This window comes from Electrona antarctica (genome assembly GCF_951216825.1).
Source record: "Electrona antarctica genome assembly, chromosome: 6".
NCBI classification, from domain to species: Eukaryota; Metazoa; Chordata; class Actinopteri; order Myctophiformes; family Myctophidae; genus Electrona; species Electrona antarctica.
Window position 1 is genome coordinate 46,020,803 of NC_136811.1, and position 20,705 is coordinate 46,041,507.

Consider the following 20,705-nt stretch of genomic DNA (forward strand, 5'->3'; position numbering starts at 1 on the left):
GGTTTTAGTTTCAGACACACACACACACACACACACACACACACACACACACACACACACACACACACACACACACACACACACACACACACACACACACACACACACACACACACACAGGCACAAGACTTGGGGTCACCTGGGGGTCCATGAACAGATTCTAGGGAGTCCGATCAAGGGGGAGAACCTTTGTGTTTCGCAGTCTAGGAGAACATTATTTTTTATTGCATCTCTGGCATGATCAGCTTGAGACAGAGCTCATGGACCTGGCTGGATGACCAATGGCTGACATTAGCGGGTATTTCGTAGCCAACGATGTCGACGCTTTCGTTGGGTTGGAAGGGACGCATCTTCTTTATCTTGATCTGCTTTACCGAGCGGATTTGCGGCATGCAGTCTCCGAACGAACTCTGCATCAGCCTCTCCTGCATCAGCCTCTGCATCAGCCTCTGCATCAGCTTCTCCTGCATCAGCCTCAGCCTCAGCATCAGCCTTTGAATCAGCCTCTGCATCAGCCTCTGCAACAGAGGCTGCAGCCTCTCTTGCATCAGCCTCTGCATCAGCCTCTGCATCAGCCTCTGCATCAGCCTCTTCTGCATCAGCCTCTGCATCAGCCTCTGCATCAGCCTCTCCTGCATCAGCCTCTGCATCAGCTTCTCCTGCATCAGCCTCTCCCTGATCACCGATCAACGGGGAGAACCTTTGTGTTTCACGGTCTAGGAGAACATTATTGTATTGCACCTCTGGCATGATCAACTTGAGGCAGAGCTCCTGGACCTGGCTAGACAACCCATGGCTGATGTTATCTGGTAGGTCGTAGCCCATGATATCGACTTTGTCGCTGGGCTGGTAGGGCTGCAGCTCTTTGTTCTTGATCAGCTTTGCCGAGCGGAGCTGCGGCATCCATTCTCCAAAGCAGCTCTGCATCAGCCTCTCCTGGGCCTGTCGCAAGAGGCGCACCTCATTCGCCACATAGGCGGGACCGAGGGCCGCCAGCTTCTGCCAAAGCGAGGCGTTGAAGTGGTCATAGAGCTTTGTGTCCAGGTAGTTCCAGGCACGCATCTTGGCGGTGAGGCCCGGTGCGATGCTAAGCTTGGAGCTGTTTGCACGCATGTTGAGCTTGACATACAGAACATCGTCCAGGTCCCAGGATAGCAGGTGGCGGAGCAGAACCAGCGATTCGTCAAAGTACTCTGCGATCATCACCAGGGAGAAGTTGCGATCCACCTCTGCCACAAAGTCACGGATGTATGCTGCGTCTGTCTCCGGCCGGTCCTTGTCACCGCCCAAGTCGAAGGTCAGGGCATTGCGGGCAGGCATATATGGTTCGTTTCGCTCGTAGTACCGCCATGGTTTCGTCAAGAAGGCCTCCAAGGATCCGTTGGGAACATTTTTGAAACTCTCACAATTATCTTTGAAATAAGTAAACATCGATTCAAACATGGAGGCTGGCTCTCGAAGAATAGTGATGTATGTAGAGTTGTTCGGCATGAGCCTCCGTACCTGCAAGATACAAGAAGTTTTATCATCATATGTTGAGTAAAACCAAAGGTGCTTTCACAACACAAACTTTGCACACCGAATACAATAATATCACATAAGTAGTTAACAAGATATAAAGACAAGAGAAGCAATTCTGAACTTGAACTTAAATTGAAACAGTTTAAAGAGTAAAAGCAGCAATTTTGAGTGGCCGAAATAAAGTCAGTAATAGAAGTGTGCATGTATACGTGCCTTCATGTGCTTCTACGTGTGAGAGGCGAGAGGGTGAATGTATTAACACTCAACCTACTACACAGACGGTCTTGAGATCCGATTGACACTTATTTTCCTGTGATTTCATTGGCCACTGTCTTCCCTATTGGGATAACAACTTCTCCCCCACACATGCTGGATTGCAGCGCCCCGCTTCTATCATATAGCAAATACCATTGTCTTAAATATCAATTCACTTTGGTTACACACCATTTAAATCCCACTCACACCTCACAGTTTGTAAATGTTTGTACGACACAAACTGAAAATAATGACAATACTTTCAAATGTCTAAAGTATGCCTGCATGTGCATATGCGTCATTTTTTAGCCACACACAGCAGCACACAGACACACCGTCCGTGTCTCAGATGAAAATACAGTTTAAAGTTCATCACTTTTTGGTTGAAGCGCATGTGGTTGGTGAGGATGTTGGCTGGCAGGGTGCCTGGGTGGATGAAGCTTGTTTTGAAGGAGCGTGGGTAGCAGAACAGGTGGTCACACTCCTTTATGGGGAGTGCCACAGTCAGGTTGTGGCGCTCGGCAAAGCGGAACAGCAGGTTCTGCATGGTGCTGCTGCCCGTCTTGTGGGTCTTCAGGAAAACCACGTTGGTCTGTTTGGGCTTCAGGCCCGGGGATGGCTGGGAGCTCTGTGAAAAGAGGCTCAGGTGGAAGGCATCCATGGTCCTGGAGGGAGAGCATTTACATTTCATTTATTCACTTATATCAGGGGTGTCCACATTTGTTTTTCAAAGGGGGCCATATTAGAAAATATTTAAACACCCAAGTGCCAACTACATCTCCTGACATATTGTACCTTCGGACTATAATAAAGTCATATGCATCGCATTTAAACGATTCTATTTAACTATCATCATCAATATTTTATTTCAATGTCAATGGTCAGGTGTGTGCTGTGAACAAAAAGTGTAGCCTAACTCAGCCTTTTTTCACCAATGTGTCACATTACCAAAACCAGACGAGCAAGGTAAAAAAAAAAATACAAGGAACACGGAACACTGAAATAATACTCTGGGAAATGCCCAGGGTTTGGCAGGCCGTTCATAATACAATTCAGGTATGAAGCTGCGGCCCGAACTCAACCAAACATTTAAAATGACTTGTCCTGGCGCTGGCTCGACTTCCGGTATGACACCAGAAAGAGCAGCAGTGTGAGACGAAAAAGGTTTACTTTTTTTCCCCCTAAAACGAACTATATTCTGAAATAAAAACACAAAAATGGAAGGGGAAGACCAACTATTCAGTCGTGAGACTGATAGGACCCGGATGTGAGAGGACGCTGGCGTCTCGCTTGTTCACCGCTTCTCCTTCCGAACTATTAGCCTAGTTTATGCTCTTTAGTGACCTTTTGTTTAAACTTTAATTCCTTACCACATCTGACCTTTCCTCCATAACCTCAGGCATGAAATCCTCCACCAGCATCCTCAACCCTATCCCATCCACCCTAGTTTTATCCTGCCTCCCATCACTCTCATCAATCATCACCAATATAATAAACTCATCCATGTCCACTGGCTCTGTCACTCTCAGGTTTCAAAGACGACTTCAACAACAAATTGACGAGGCTTGTCACCGACGTACAAAGCACCGTGGACAACGTTGAACAAGCAGAGCGGCGGGTGGCGAGCGTCGAGGAGTGGAGTGCAGACGCCAACGAAATAATGAGTTCACTACTACAAGAACACGAGAGGTTGCAAGAGAAGGTTTTGGACTTAGAAACACGGTCTCGACGCCAAAACCTGCGTTTATACAATATAGCAGAAAACAGCGAGGAGAATGACATGATGGGGTTCATTAATAACTTCATAAAGACTGAATTGGCACTGGACATTGACTTGGGCATACAGCGCTGCCACCGATCCCTCGTTTCCAAACCACCGCCGACCGCCACCCCACGTTCAATAATAATGTGCTTTCTGGAGGATAAGACCAAAGGGCTGGTACGTAATGCAGCATGGAAGAAAGAAATCGTCCTATTGAACGGCAAAAGGGTGTATTTTGACAATGATTACCCTCAGGAAATACAGATAAAAAGAAAAGCATATGCCCCAATCCGCTTGCTCCTTAAAAACACCCCCGCTGACAAAACTATGTGTGTTTTACGATGGTGCCGGTCGCCCCACGGGACCCAGCATCACCTACAACAACGTGGAGGAAGCAAGAGAGGATTTGAAGAAGAGGGGGATCCTGAACGCCGAGGAAGAGGGAAGCCTTCAACCCACCACCTCCACAACTACCACCGCAGATAACCCGACGACGCTGAGGAAATCATCCTGGAGGAAGGTGGGGAGGAAGACACCACTCAACCGAGACGCACTGCTGAGAGCAACACAGAGGCTTCAAGAATTCCGCCGCACCCCACCAACTCCACCACCACCACTGGTCCTGGATGAGGACGTCGCTGCCTGAAAACAAGTAACCTTTAACGCTGACTAATCAACGATGGGGTAAGACCAAAACACACTGTTAAAGAAAGAACAATGTACAGAATAATACCCACACTTAAAAGAAGACAGTGGAACTTGGACCCCCGTTTGTTTGTTGTTTGTTTTTTGTTTTATTTATTTTTTATTTCTGATAATTTTCACTCGCTTTATTTTATACAAGACACTTCTGTTTTATTATTTAAATTATACACGACCGAATATCAGTGCTGTGTTTGTGTGTGTGTGTGTGTGTGTGTGTGTGGGAGTGTGGGGGTGCATGGGAGTGTGTGTGTGTGTGTGTGTGTGTGTGTGTGTGTGTGTCACACACAGTGTGTGTGTGTGTGTGTGTGTGTGTGTGTGTGTGTGTGTGTGTGTGTGTGTGCGCGCGCACATATAGGGGTAATGCTTTGAGAAGAGGAGTCCAGGTTACGGACGGTATACTTCTCTGTTCAAAAGTCTGATACATACTCATGATATAGATATGCGTGGGAGGTGTGTGTGGGGGTGTGTGTGGTTGCAAGTAGGGATGGAGGAGAGTGTGTGTGTGCATGAATGTATATGTATATATGCCTGTATGTATATATATTATTATTTTATTTTAGGGATTACATACATGTCTATTGTAAATTAGTGTGCGGGTGTGGGTGTGTGTGTGTGTGCGTGTGTGTGTGTGTGTGTGTGTGTGGGGGGGGGGGTACTTGGAAGTGCAGGGGCAGGAAAGGGAGACAAACCCCTGAACTCAGAATGGGATATAAGACCCGATAAGGGTTCATCTATCCCCCCTTTCTTCTCTTTTTTGCTTTTATTTATATTTACTCTTGTATTATTTTCTTTAACACTACTACCATCGTTTGGACTTATGACTGAATGAACACTAAATACCTGCCTGATAGGTTGTTTTACACTCAGACGTTTGATGTTAATACAGACCTGTTGTCTGGGAGACCAAAGGCTCCACCTGATGTCATGTGCACCGATTCACAGTATAACAGTGAGTTTGTGCTAGAAAGGCCTTCTGCTACACAGAGGATTACCTTTCCACTTGAGGTATTGCTTACAGAAGAAACCTCAATTTTGGAAGTTACTATTGTACTACACTAGACAAGTTAAGGTCAACCCGGGCTCACAGAGGAAATAATTGTATACCAATGGACAACACATGTTACAACAAGAATATAAAATAGTTACACTCTACAGGGACCAATTAAAAGAAGCAAGCTTATAGCTAAGATGAAAAGAGAAGACCAACAAATAATATTCTGGCAGGAAACACATATGATGCGAGATGAACATGAAAAATTTAAGAAACTGGGATTTAAAAATACATTCTATTCATCATACAAGGGACATACTAGAGGTGTTGCAATACTTATTTCAAATAAGATCACTTTCCAACTCAATGCACAAATTGCAGACAAAGAGGGACGCTATGTTTTGGTTAAAGGACTTCTTGACTCTAGGGAAGTAACATTACTCAACGTTTATAGACCACCAGGCTCGGATAAATTACTAACTAAAAAAATATTTGAGTTAATTGCTACCGAAGCCACAGGTACGCTAATCGCAGCCGGGGATTTTAATATCCAGATGGAGGCTCAGGCCTAGTTCACAGCTACACAACAAATGTTCGGTCCGTGTGTGATGCCTGATTGCTTTTTGATTGCTGCTCCAATTCATTTTCAATGGGAGTCACATGGTTTGACCAAACATTTTTGTTTGATGAGGGGGGAGCATTCAGCAATCAGCGATCAAACACAAATGTTTGATCAAACCATGTGACTCCCATTGGAAAAGCATTGTGGTGGCCCAAAAAAACAAAAAAACGACCAAACATTGCTTGATTGGTGTTTGGTACGTGTGAATGAGGCCTCAGGCTGCGTACACACCTAAAGAACAAATGTTCGGTCTGTGTGCGATGCCTGATTGCTATTTGATTGCTGCTCCAATTCATTTTCAATGGGAGTCACGTCGTTTGATCGGACAAACCTGTCCGATGTGGGGGCGGAGGGCACAACAAACACATCGGACACCTTGTAGTCAAAACAGCCAACGAACAGGGTGGGACTTCAGATCGGACATAAGGGTGGTTTTTAACCGCCAACTAATAGGAGAGAACTTCCGTTCTTGACAGCACTGGGTGGGGTTTAGGCTGTAGTCTTCTGAGTTACGTGACACAGACTATTATATCGCTTGTTTGTATGTCTTCTTTTGGCTACGGCCATGCGTAACTTGGAGAGTCCAAGTTGCGCACGGCTGTCTCCAGTGAGTGAGTCCAGTCTGGTACTAAGTTCTATTCTATATACAGAAATACAGGACGATAGCCAAAATAGCCGTCGGGCCTCGGCAGTTGTGAGGCTGCATTAATAATTAGTTCTAAAAGCATGTCTTTTTTACGGGGATCACTATTGATTTTAATAGTAGACGCATATATGTCTATGAGTAGCCTAGAGTAGAAATGTAATGGCAGCGTACGAGGTTCACATGCGCAAATATAACAGATGTACAAGTTATCGACACGAATGGTACTTACGGTATGGTACACGATGTAAGCTTGTAGATCTGTTTATTTTAAGCATGCGCCACCGCCACCACGCAAAGTTATGACGCGCGCACATGTGGGGGGAGAGACCCGATATATTTTATAGCTCTATGGGAGAGACGCAGACAGAGAAATATTTAAAATCATCCTGTCTCGCTCTAGCGCACGGCCGCACGCATAAAGAGCCAATGGAGCAAATGTTAAATAAGCTACACAGGTGGTCCTAAATGATTCATTGATTACATCACTATAGCAAAAGACGTGATATTAGGTCAACTGCAGCGGAGCTGTTCTGAGTTGAAGCTTATACCAGCACGGCTTCAAGTTTAAACCATAAGATGACATGGAAATACCCGTCGATTTGATGCGCATCAGGATCGATGCGATCGAATCAGGTTAAGGTGCACACATGGAAGAAAAGTCCTTTTTATCGGGATTCGGGGATACTTTGTTGTAGGCTATACGTCTCCGGTGAATTGTATGCACCAGCAGCAAGCACAGTATTGTTCAAACACCTGCTCCTCTGTTCATCTGTTGTCTTATTTGGCTAATAAAATAATTATTAAGAATTAATGCAATTTCAAGTTGTTGCTGCAATCATGATTCATGTTGCTGTTCTCTTCTCTCTGTGTGACTGAAGGTTGCGCCCAAAAATTGTAGACAGTGATTTCCCGCACCCCCTCATGTTATTTTTCCCTCCGTCGTAAAATGACCTCTTTTCTTTTTTTCACTATTTGGTTCGCTTAACATGTCCACGTGTCATTTGTTTACATATTTGGTACGCTTTACAAAGTCCAGTGTGAACACCAAACGGACCAAAATCAAAATGCAAATATTTGGTCCTTGGTCCTTGATCCGGACCTTCTAAGTGAACTTTGAGTGTGAAAAACGGCCTCGACAAACTATCGCTAGCTGCTGCTGCAGTCAAGAAAACTACACTGAACATATGTGCATCTATTTCCGCGTCGTAGCACCGCCCAAATCGCGCAAAGCATTGTGGGACATGGAGGCATCAAATCATACAAATGTAATCAGTGGCCCACAATGCTTTGCGCGATTTGGGCGGTGCTACGATAGGCGGAAATAGATGCACATATGTTCAGTGTAGTTTTCTTGACTGCAGCAGCAGCTAGCGGTAGTTTGTCGAGGCCGTTTTTCACACTCAAAGTTCACTTAGAAGGTCCGGATCAAGGACCAAGGACCAAATATTTGCATTTTGATTTTGGTCCGTTTGGTGTTCACACTGGACTTTGTAAAGCGTACCAAATATGTAAACAAATGACACGTGGACATGTTAAGCGAACCAAATAGTAAAAGAGGTCATTTTGCGACGGAGGGAAAAATAACATGAGGGGGTGCGGGAAATCACTGTCTACAATTTTTGGGCGCAACCTTCAGTCACACAGAGAGAAGAGAACAGCAACATGAATCATGATTGCAGCAACAACTTGAAATTGCATTAATTCTTAATAATTATTTTATTAGCCAAATAAGACAACAGATGAACAGAGGAGCAGGTGTTTGAACAATAATGTGCTTGCTGCTGGTGCATACAATTCACCGGAGACGTATATAGCCTACAACAAAGTATCCCCGAATCCCGATAAAAAGGACTTTTCTTCCATGTGTGCACCTTAACCTGATTCGATATAGGCCTATGTTATTTCTGCGCATCAAATCGACGGGCATTTCCATGTCATCTTATGGTTTAAACTTGAAGCCGTGCTGGTCAGTTAAGCTTCAAGTCAGAACAGCTCCGCTGCAGTTGAGTTGATCTATATCACGTCTTTTGCTATAGTGATGTAATCAATTAATAATTTAGGACCACCTGTGTAGCTTATTTAACATTTGCTCCATTGGCTCTTTATGCGTGCGTCCGTGCGCTAGAGCGAGACAGGATGATTTTAAATATTTCTCTGTCTGCGTCTCTCCCATAGAGCTATAAAATATATCGGGTCTCTCCCCCCACATGTGCGCGCGTCATAACTTTGCGTGGTGGCGGTGGCGCATGCTTAAAATAAACAGATCTACAAGCTTACATCGTGTACCATACCGTAAGTACCATTCGTGTCGATAACTTGTACATCTGTTATATTTGCGCATGTGAACCTCGTACGCTGCCATTACATTTCTACTCTAGGCTACTCATAGACATATATGCGTCTACTATTAAAATAGTGATCCCCGTAAAAAAGACATGCTTTTAGAACTAATTATGAATGCAGCCTCACAGGCCCGACGGCTATTTTGGCTATCGTCCTGTATTTCTGTATATAGAATAGAACTGGACTCACTTCACTCACTGGAGACAGCCGTGCGCAACTTGGACTCTCCAAGTTACGCACGGCCGTAGCCAAAAGAAGACATACAAACAAGCGATATAATAGTCTGTGTCACGTAACTCAGAAGACTACAGCCTAAACCCCACCCAGTGCTGTCAAGAACGGAAGTTCTCTCCTATTCGTTGGCGGTTAAAAACCACCCTTCTGTCCGATCTGAAGTCCCACCCTGTTCGTTGGCTGTTTTGACTACAAGGTGTCCGATGTGTTTGTTGTGCCCTCCGCCCCCACATCGGACAGGTTTGTCCGATCAAACGACGTGACTCCCATTGAAAATGAATTGGAGCAGCAATCAAATAGCAATCAGGCATCGCACACGGACCAAACATTTGTTCTTTAGGTGTGTACGCAGCCTCAGGATTCCTCAAATCCACGAAAGATAATCAACCAGGAGTCACTGTATGTTAAGAAATTAATTAAGGAAATGGAGATGTTTGACGTATGGAGAGATCTTAACCCAACAGCGAAACAATTTAGTTTCTTCTCTCATCACAGGGTACACAGTCGACTTAATTCTTTTTTCATGTTTAACACAGAGAGACATAGGATTATAGACTGTAAGATAGGGGTAAAAGACATTTCTGACCATGCAGGGGTATACCTGAGGCTCCACCTGGATGTTCAACGGAGAAACACAATTTGGAGATTAAATACGAGCCTCCTAAATAACACCCAATTCCAGGAATATAATATAAAAGAAATAAAAGAGTACTTGGAACTTAACAACACTGAAGATATAACACCTGATATCTTATGGGATGCAGCAAAAGCAGTGATGAGAGGGAAACTAATAATGTGGTCAGCTAATCACAAAAAACTGCAACAAAAACGTGTCAATGATTTAACTAGTGGATTGGAAAACTTAGAGAAACGACACATGGGCTCAAATGATCCCCAACTACTGGAACAAATACGTACAACAAAGCTAAAGCTAAACGAGATACTTGAGAAACAAGTGGAAATAAAACTTAAATATATTAAACAGAAATATTATGAAAACGGCCCTAGAGCAAAAAAAGTGTTGGCATGGAAATTACGTAAACAACAAAATGAAAGATCAATCTTCAAAATTAAGGATCCGGATACCAACAGTTTGAGCCACACTACGGAAGAAATACAGAAATCATTTGAAAAATACTATAAAAAATTATACTCGCTCAAAGCGGCAGAACCCCCCCTGGTACAGAATTTCCTGGAATCCTTGGATTTACCAACGATAGGAGAAACACAAAATAAATTGTTAACTACAGACATTACAACATTGGAAATTGACTATGCTATATCCAGATTGAAAACTAACAAAATATCAGGGGGTGATGGTTTCCCGGCCGAATGGTATAAGGTATTTAAAGGCTCACTAACATCCACACTTAGGAGTTGTTTTAACCATGTACTTAAAGGGGGAGAAACACCTGTATCCTGGAGACAGGCTATAATCTCGGTGATACCAAAAGCAGGCAAAGACAAAACAGAATGTAGCTCCTACAGACCTATCTCGGTACTCAATATAGACTACAGACTGTTCGCTTCAGTGGTTGCCGCCAAGGCTGTAACTTAAGCCCCGCCCTCTTTGCACTATTCATAGAAGCACTCGCTCAAACAATAAGGGAGGATGACTCTATAATAGGAATTTCAATGATGTCATTATTGTATCTGTTGCGCTCATGTTTTTGTTTTGTTTGTTTTGTCCACTGTTCACCCTTCGTTTCGTATTTTATTTTATTTTTATTATTCTCTGTTTTCCCTCTGTTTTCTTTTTCACCTTCCGTCATTGTTTTTCATAATCTTGTACATTGATTTAATTTAAGCAACAAAAAGAATGGAATACCGATGTATAATTATCATGAACCCTGTAACTGGGAACGAACGGACTAAAACGAACTGAAACTCAAAGAGGGTTCCCTTACCCACCTGGAACTGTACGACCCGTAACACAATGAGAGTTAATAATAGGAAATGTAACAAATGACTTGTAACAATTACAAAATGTACTGTGATGCCCAATGTGACCCACCTGTTCACCGAAAAAATAAAAATAAAAACAAAGTTAAAAAAATAGTCCTTCTCTGACAGTTTAGCCTAGTTTTTATTTGTTGACGAAGTTGTCAATATATGTAGTCTTAGTTTTTGTCATCATAGTTTATAGTCTTTATTTGGTTTTCGTCAGTGAAAAAAGGTAGTCGGCAAACATTTTTTCGTCATAGTTTTAGTTGACAAATTCAACACTCACCATCTCAGCAGGAGGCTGACCATGCTGACAGCCACCAGAAGCAGGAAAATCTTCTTCTTTAACATCTCTGTCTCACTGTTACTGTTGGAAGAAGACGAGAGATAATTCACGGAGCTACTCTGGCTATTGTCGTGGAATTCTGGATCAATCAGCACTTGATGAGGCAATAGTGCATGTCTCCAACATGTAGCTTTGTCTGTCTGTCCGTCCAGTACCAACAGGTGAGAAATGGCGCTGTTGAGCTTCACACTGTGCACAGGTACATGATGGGAAGCTGACTTTTTAGTGTAACACCAGTCTTTTTCCTGTCTGTACAGGAGCTCAGTACAGTATAACAATTACAGTATAGTTCCACCGCTCACTTCACACAGGTGTGATTATTATATTCTAGGTAGTGATGGTACAATAATACTCAGGACGGTGGTAGTTATTTTTTACTATAATTTTTATCCCACGATTTTGTAACCCATTTTTCACCCCTGTGTCAATTATCTAATGTGATCCTGGGCTCTACACACCCTCTGCCAACCTAGTCCCCATATATGGGGGACATGGGGAGAGCAACGGACTTGAACTCATGCTTCCTTCATGCCTGAGTGTCCAAGTCGCTCCTTTACACCTGACAGGGGGGAGTTTCCCTGGTTGGACGTAGTGCGTGGAAGGAACACGTTATTCCAACCAGTTCCTTGCCCCTCCATCAGGTGCCCCGGCTGGCCAGGGGGAGGCAGTTTAGAGACCAGGATTACTGCATGTTTTTTGTGAGGGTACCTACCCTAGGGGACACGGGGAGAACATGCAAACTCCACACAGAAAGGCCCTTTCGCCAACCCCGCCACGGGTGGGCACTGATGACGCGGAGGAGGAAACACGCCGCCAGCACCCACAGCGTCCCGAGCGGGAATCGAACCCAGGACCTTCTAGCTGTGAGGCGACAGCACTACCAACTGTGCCACCGTGCCCCCAGGACGGTGGTAGTTCTGCCAAGGCACACACTCCACACAGGGATCAGACCTAGCCGCAATTTGCAACACTAGATTTGTTTTTATAATGGGATGAATCTAGAGTTGCAATACCATCCAAATGTGAGCCCATTCATCCAAATTGCATTTGCCATCTGCTTGTATAGACGCCTTATCAGACGACGTCACACTGATAAGAAACGGCATGCGCGCGCATAAAGGCAGCAGAAGAACACCACCTCTCATAAGATGCAATGGAAAAGTTCTAACTGCACTCACGTGTAAAAAATGCCCCATCAAACTTTCAGATGCTGTTTTTCTCCCAGTGTGGAGGAAGAATGATTAGGATTATTTTTATTGTGATCTCTCGCCCTTGAAATATATAATCCTTGGTTTCTAAATTCTGTTGTGTTTGAACAATAATAGCAATTCAAAACAGTTGTCCTCAAAACCACACCTCCAGTTGCTGTCATAAGAACGGGAGGTGCGCTCATGAACACGGCAGCAGAGCCTATTTGTGCACGGCTGCACGCGCACCTGCAGCCCATCAAGTATAATTTATGCTTCGTCCCGCGATGGTGTCGCGCACGCAGACCTCTACTCTCACAACAGTCGCATCTGCGATGCGATGTGAGCTTGTATATCAGCTGTTCTCTGTGCGCAATACTGTTGGGCTTTGAAGTATAAATGTCTCCTAGGGTGCATCTCACTAGCCAACTCACAAGAGGAGGTTGAATGGACTGAAACCAGCGCTCCCCAAAACAACAGGTTTGGAGATCTGTTGGGAATTGATTACATGAAACAGTCACCCGTGCGCCCAGTCCCAACGACGTAAAACTCACCAACATTGCAGCTATAGTGCAAGCTTGAATTATCCTCTTTCAATCTGCAAAGCGTTTGTTTCATAAAAATCCACCGTAGACATGTTATGAGCTACTTTCAGCATTGTTCTTGTAAAGTAATTTTGTTCTTTATTGGTGATTAATTATTATAAAAATAAAATCAACCATACACTAGTATCTTGTCTGTGTAAAGCAGGAAATGCGAAACTTGTGAAAGCTGCATACGTACATGTTATGATGAATTGTGATGAAATAATGATTAACTAATGCTTAACTAATGTATTAGTTAATCATTAGTTAATCATTATTTCATGAACCTTATCTGCAAGTGTTACCACATATTTGTTATGCATTACGACCTTTATCTGCTGTGGGGAATCACTCACTCATCACTCAGTTCAAATTTGATTATTTTGGGGGTCTGAAAAGGTTGAGAACCACGGTATTAGACCGTATACAGCAACCATGGTTTTTACCAAACTTTTTTTAGTGAAAGTTATTTCACTGAAATGCTGATTCTATTTGAACTTTTTGTACATGTAAAAGTATTCTATTCAATAGAATTTCTGTTAAACATAATGCTTTTAAATGTATATTCCATTGATGTTGTAATTATTATTATTTTATTATTATTATTATATTATTATTGTTATTTTACTTTCTGAACCTTCAAATGCACATTCTGCCTGAATACATTTTTTTTCCAATTTACGTTTTAATGAATTTTAATCAAACATACATGAAAACGACTGACAATTGACAATACATACAACCGAAATCAAAACAAGACAATATACGTACAATACACACAAGGGGAGATGTCTGCCTCTCTTCTCTATTGATGATCATTCATAATACATAAGTACCTCAAACAGGTGAAACAGGTTTAACTGAATCTATACAAAATCAGGTCTTATGGTAGAAACATGAGTAATCCATCTAAACCAGTTATCTGTGAAGACTTCAAGACTTGACCTCTGAAGCTGAATGTAATTCTCTCCATAATAAATATACTATAGATTAAATCAATCCATTCATTCATAGTTGGTATAACATTTGTAAGCCACTTTTTTGTTAAGGCTTTTTTGGATGCCACCAGCAGTACCCTCAGTAGATACTGATCCTGCTTTGGGCTTTTCTTCTTCTTGCTTGGAAATGTATGTAACTGTGTTGCTATTAAAGGGAACAGATCTACAAGCTATCAGTCACCAGGCATGTTTCATCACAGCCATTTTTGGGGATATATAGTCTCCCACAGAAATGTGAGGGCAATCCAAAGACAAATGCAAAAAGGCTATCTCTAAAAAAGAAAGTACATATGCCAACAATACTAGCAATCAGACAACAAAAACAATTGTCAACTGTACGAAGCATCTCATGTTTGAGAAGGAACGCTGTAGGGGCTTGTGTTATTAGGGAATACTACATATATACATAATTATAGCTTCCTACTCACTGCGTTTTTGGATTACCTCAGGTAATTCTTTCCATCTGTCCTGAGGCTGGTATACTCATTCAAAGTTATGAAAAAAAGGCAGGGCTATTGTTGCCAAGCTCGGTGGGACGTTCCAAAACTGGGTATCGAAGAGCTGTCATCTATTGTTCATTGCATTTGTGAACAATAGTGAACTACACGTCATACCTGTATAGGGGGTTGTCATGGGGGTTGTCAAGGTGAGAAATATGAAGCATGTTTAACCCGGCAGATGCCAAATTTTGCACACACACTCTAACTGGATGCCAACAATAAACCTCTGCCCCAAATTTTCCAGAACAACCTTTAGTGCCACCAGGAGGCCGACTTTTGAAAAACACCTTTTTGGATATTACTCCTCCAGATTCTGTCCAAAAATCACACAACTCTTTACACACTATCTCTATAGTCATGTGTTCAAGACGGATCTGTCCGATATTTCATATTCCATCCCAATTGGCTAACATTGGCTTTCCAAGTTTGCAGGATTGGCCCGTTTTGAACAAAAACCATCATGAACGCAGCGTGCAATTTACGTATAATCATTTCCTACTAGGCTAAGGAATATATCCCACCCTGGGATACACATTGGCCTGTTATAGCGCCAAGGTGGATTTTAGCAAAACCCATTTCTTTACATTACTCATGCTATACACTATCTCTACAGTCATGTGATCAATAACGGACCTGTCCGCTAATATATCCCACCCTTTTCACATTGGCCTGTTATAGCGCCACCAACAGGTGGATTTTTGCAAAACACATTTTTGGAACAAAATGCCTCAAATCATACAATTGCCATCCAAGGCATAAGAATGGCACCCTTTTCACATTGGCCTATTATAGCGCCACCAGGAGGCCACAACCTGACCTGCCCTGGTGGAGACCTGTGTCCAGAGGGGCACAGGTCCTGTTCCTGTTTTTGGGTATAGAAGTGTCTATTTGTAAGTCTCAAAATGTTCTGATGAATTGAAAATAGTGGGCCCTATTGTAAACAAGTGTAATGCTTTATGGTGTCGTCCACAGTTAACAGTTTTTGTATTGAGTTGTGCTTGAAATGTACTGTAATTCTGCAAACTGTTAATAAATACTTCAATCAATCAATCAATCAATTCAAAAGCCTTCTTTTATCGCAACAGTTCACAAATCTTGCTGCTGTGTCTGCACTGTTATTTCGTATCGGTATGGGAGTCTTTTGTCATTGGTCATAGTTTCAAACTCACTTTGGGTCAATTGGGTGTTTGTAATCTGTAGGAAGTATGTGTCTTCCCTTGGGAGAGGGGTCTGTCTGTGGTGGCCTTTCTCTATTGCAAGGCTGTGTTCACTGAGTCTGTATACCTATAGTCAAGGCTTTCCTAAGTTTTGGGTTGTTTACTACTAGAATTTCGCCGCCCTTCGGGCGGCGAATCCTAGTTCCGTTGGCAGCGCAATGGGAAGAAGGAAATAGCGGGATTTGACAGACTCCACTCCAGTATTGTGCCCTTGACATGTAGTAACGGATGGGTATTATTATGATTTGTTGTATTTTCACATCAAAGGAAATTAATGTAAATGAAAATAAGCAGACATGAAACTGCTGTTTACTGTTTTTGTTTGCTTACAATAAATTACTGTTTTTGGAAACCAAAAGCTGTTGAGAATGGAGCAGAACATACTGTAGTATATTTTTTGGGGGACCTTGACTGCATTATAGTAGGGCTACAATATTTTGGATTGCGGATTGCAGTGACCCCACATTGTTTGTTCGGGAACAATATTTGTAGTTACAATGAGGGCTACATGAGCCGAAGGGAGAGAAACACTTCGCCTCTCTCCAGTCCATGCATATGGTGCTGGTACGGATCGCATCGCTGACTGACATAAACACACCGTTACAATTCAGAGGCACTTCAATAAGAAAACTCAACTAATAACGCTTGTGTGTGTTAATTAAATGTGCCCGGTGCTGACGTTAGTATATAATGTTTAGATTGTTTTCCTGGCTGAATAACAACGGATCGCATCGCTGACTGACATAAACACTCCAATTCAGAGGCACCCCGCACGCACACACACACAGAATCCATGCGACTCGGTGCGTCGCAGTTGTCATGTTTCCATGAATAAAACGGGTCGCGCAATTGTCGTGTTTACATTAATGAAACTGGTGGTGCAATTGTCGTGTTTGCATGAATTCAACGGTGTATTTATGTAATGGCGCCGCTGTCCATCCAAGTCCGAATCAGTGTGTGTGTGTCTGTGTGGGACTGTGTGTGTTGTGGAAGACGGGGAACAATGTTGCCAGGGTCGTGAATTGTAAGCGAGTTGTAGTGTGTGTAAGTAGCGTGGTGAAAGGCTTTGTTTCTGGGTCTGTTTGCTTTTTTCTGGGCCTGTTTTCATAGACCTGGCAACAGTGGCCCGTGTGTGTGTGTGTGTGTGTGTGTGTGTGTAGTGTTGTGTTCGTGTTGTTCTTCTAATGTGTGTGTGTGTAGCGTGTAACTTCCGGTGTTGCAGAAACATAAAAGCTCTCGTGGGTCACGTGGTTGGCTTTGAGCGAATGGGAGAGGGGATGTAGTGTTGCCAGGTCCGCGTATTGTAAGCGAGTGGTAGTGTGTGTAAGTAGCGTGTTGAATGGCATTGTTTCTGTGCTTGTTTTCATAGACGTGGCAACAAATTAGGCGGGGGTGTCGGTGCTTGTGGCGTGTTTGTGTTTATTATTGATATTGATATTGTTTGTGAGTCTGGACGGGAGCCGGCTGTAGTGGCAGTGTGATGACAATTTTTACGCGTGTGGTGTTGAGTGTGGGCGTGCTGCGCGACATGAGGAGATAGCCGTGGATCGACGCGGAGGGTAAGTCTGTGACGTGTTAGTGTGTTTAGTGGGTTATTGCAGTGTGTGTTGCAGTGTGTCAGACACTCTTGGAGTGACGTAGTAGCTGGTGCCTTTTTTTCCTGGGTTGGGAACAGCGTTTTGGGCACACCTTTTCAATTGTATAATAGATGCTCACAGTGTCATGCTCAAGGACACTTCAACACAAAGCTGGGAGGAGCCGGGGAGAAAACCGCAAACCTTCCGATTCTAAAGGGCCCGCTCTGCCTCTTGAGCCCAAAGAATAATGAAGTGAACAGAAAATGGACTCATTCAAAGTTGTGTTTTTGGCTGGTTGCTTCTGAGCTGAATCAAAATCAGGAACTGACAACACAGAATGAGGACCTGGACTATAAATGGTTAACGGATACCAAAATGTGACCTAAGGAACAGGAGTACCCTAGCTGTCAGTCCGCCTATTGTCCCATCTAGATGTATTGTTCTGCCTAACGGCTACCGTTGCTGTCATTACATTAATTTCTCTCAAAATTGGGAGGCAGACTTTGGTTCGACATATGGTCCGACCAGATTTAGGTTGGTGAGGGATACGTTAAAACGACCAGATTAAGGTTGGTGAGGGATGCTGTGATGAGTGTTATTGTTGTGAGATTATGAATATTTATATTTACCAGAGTTCTCACATTGTTTGGCTACACAGTAGCCAAACACACAGTTGCCTGTGTGTTTTCCCTAATCCTCCGCAGGTGGACTGATTGATGATTGACACCTATAGAGAGTATGCGCGTGACATCCTCATCAATCCCGGAGGTTATGCAGGAATGCCTACTGAGTGGCAAAAAACTACTTTCTGGCCTTGACAACCCATGCATCCAAACAGAAAAGTCCTATCTGATTGCATTAAACAATGTTAAACAATGTTAAACTGACTTTGCTGTTGCTTTGCCACTCGCTTTGCCACTCGATGTGCCATTCACTTTAAGCATGTGCATACCCTCTATAGAGAAGCTGGCCCGTCTGTCAGGGAGTGATCGGCCCTGACTGGCTGTCGGTCTAGAGTGGGAGTGCTCCATCATCACCATGAAGGTATTTTACAGCATTTTTGTGATTTTTACTACTAACAAAAAAAGGCCATTCATTTATTGTCAAATGCAATATTCAAAAGCAATATTTAGGGTGTCTGAAAGTATTGTATTTTGTATTTATTTAAGTATAACTTGACTTTATACAGTATACTATACTGTATATAAAGGCAAGTTATACTTGTTTTTACACGCTTTTAACACGCTATATTTTAATCACTATACTGAGTATAGTGATTAAAATAGCGTGTTTTTCGTGAAAGGTGTAACGAATACAAACTGAATGTGAGCTGAATACATACGTCATATTGATGATGTCAGTCTTGAACAAATATAGAGAAAGCAGGAGGACCGTGTGAAAGATATTCACAAAAAAAACATTTACAATGTGAAAACAAACAACAGAGATTTACTTGCTTTGCCTAGTATAGTGTGTGCAGCCAGCCAGCCGTCAAAATATGACTCAATGAGTTATATGAGTCAAAAAACACTTTTCAAATAGACACTCATGCTTTCTAGAGTATGATTTTGGGCCCTATAAGATGAATACAAGATGAAAATCAACATCCTAATATATATACTGTCCAATAATGTATAGATAGGTGGGGTGAAAGGGGGGTGAAATTTAAAACAATACAAGGTGTGATTTTGGGCCCTAAAGATGAATACAAAATTCAATCAACATCTTAATACTGTCCTATATTTCGGACACATAAACACACACATACACCATAGTAATTCAGCATAAAAAAACATCTGCCAACACCTGGGTGTCCTTGATCAGATTCCAGGGGGTCTTAAGTTAAATGACTGACAGTTAGGAAGCAGACCTTGTAGGAACTCATAATGTAATAACTGCTCATAATGTAATGAGGGCTCATATAATAATGTAAATGACCTTCACAGGTCTGTAACTCAGAGATTTTACTAATGGAACCAAATGGGCCTTTGATTCCATTTATACGTTTTCAGAGTAAAAGAAAAAAGATCAGGGGTCATGAGCCCGTACATGGAAAAATGTGTCTGTGGCAAGACTTGTCAATATCTGTAAATGTTTGATATAAATGATAATGTCTTTGTTTTAATTATAATAACAATTAAAACAATTAAAAGATGCTCCCCTTTGCGTGCCTCATTTCCAAGACTTTTCAGGCATCCCACAAATTGAGACTCTATCCCACAGACTGGCAGGCATCAGTGTTCAAATGCTCAAATATTTAGTCGCCTAATAGTTTACTGTTGTAAAGCTCTCTCATTGTCTATTTTCCTGCTAGATGTGTTTTTAAGCCTGTTAAAATATTTCCTATAGGCTACAGTAGTAGGGGCGGCAGTGGCTCAGGGATAGAGTGACCGAAGAAAGACGTTCTTTATTGAGAATTCTGACAACGTTTCGATCTATTTGATCTTCATCAGGTCATGTGATCTGACCACATGACTTCAATATCTACTGAAGTTCTTTATATTAGCCCAGCACCCAGCCTGTCGATGTGTGTATTCTACGTCCGCTCTGAATATCACATCAAGGCATTTAAATAGCAACTAAGTAATAAGTTACTAACCCCGTCCCGTCCCGTCCCGTCCCGTCCCGTCCCCCCATCCCACTTGTCCCACACAAGTGATACTTCCGTTTGGACCTATCACCCTAATTGGGTTTGCAGGCTTGTTAATTAAAGTGTCTATGTGACCATATAGTATTTATATTTGAGAATAAACCGACAATCATTCATGTTCTCGCAGACAGACCCCCACATCTGGTTCATCTTACTGGGCAGCACAAGGTCCAGTTGACACATGGAGAGGTGTTGTGTAATGAAGCAACCCTGTTGTGATGGGATCTTTGTATTTATCTTTTTAGGATATGTCAAATATTATTCTCCCTCAGGCAAATTAAAGTTTTCCAAGGCTCACCAAAGCCTGCTCTTAAAGTCACATTAGAACAGACAGCAGCTCAGAGTGCAACAGTGAAGACCAGTGTAGGACAACACACATATTGGACAATGTGAGTACATGATAACATCTAAACATAATTTATAATACATTATATTACAATGCATAATATATGTACATAATTTATTGTAATGCACTTACAAGGCTTCATAAATCTCATAATAAATGTTTATAACGTACATTATAATTTATGTATAACAAGGTTTTTATGACATAATATGTGCTGGTCATAATGGATTATAAGCTCAGCAGAACAGTACATTATAACTAACAATATCATACATCA

The 20,705-nt window shown here is 42.5% G+C and overlaps 2 protein-coding genes across 2 annotated transcripts in view; one reads left to right on the forward strand and one right to left on the reverse strand.

The window, feature by feature from the left end:
* Nucleotides 1-20,705, forward strand: part of LOC306924515 (uncharacterized protein) — a 143,073-nt gene that overhangs the window by 48,738 nt on the left and 73,630 nt on the right. The gene's annotated exons all lie outside the window — the stretch shown is intronic.
* LOC306925110 (galactose-3-O-sulfotransferase 3-like) lies at nucleotides 222-3,197 on the reverse strand (the record flags this gene model as incomplete). The annotated part of the gene is made up of 4 exons (XM_079503789.1): nucleotides 222-669; nucleotides 701-1,503; nucleotides 2,153-2,441; nucleotides 3,157-3,197. The coding sequence occupies 4 exons, from the start codon at nucleotides 3,195-3,197 to the stop codon at nucleotides 222-224; spliced, it is 1,581 nt and encodes a 526-aa protein (XP_079359915.1).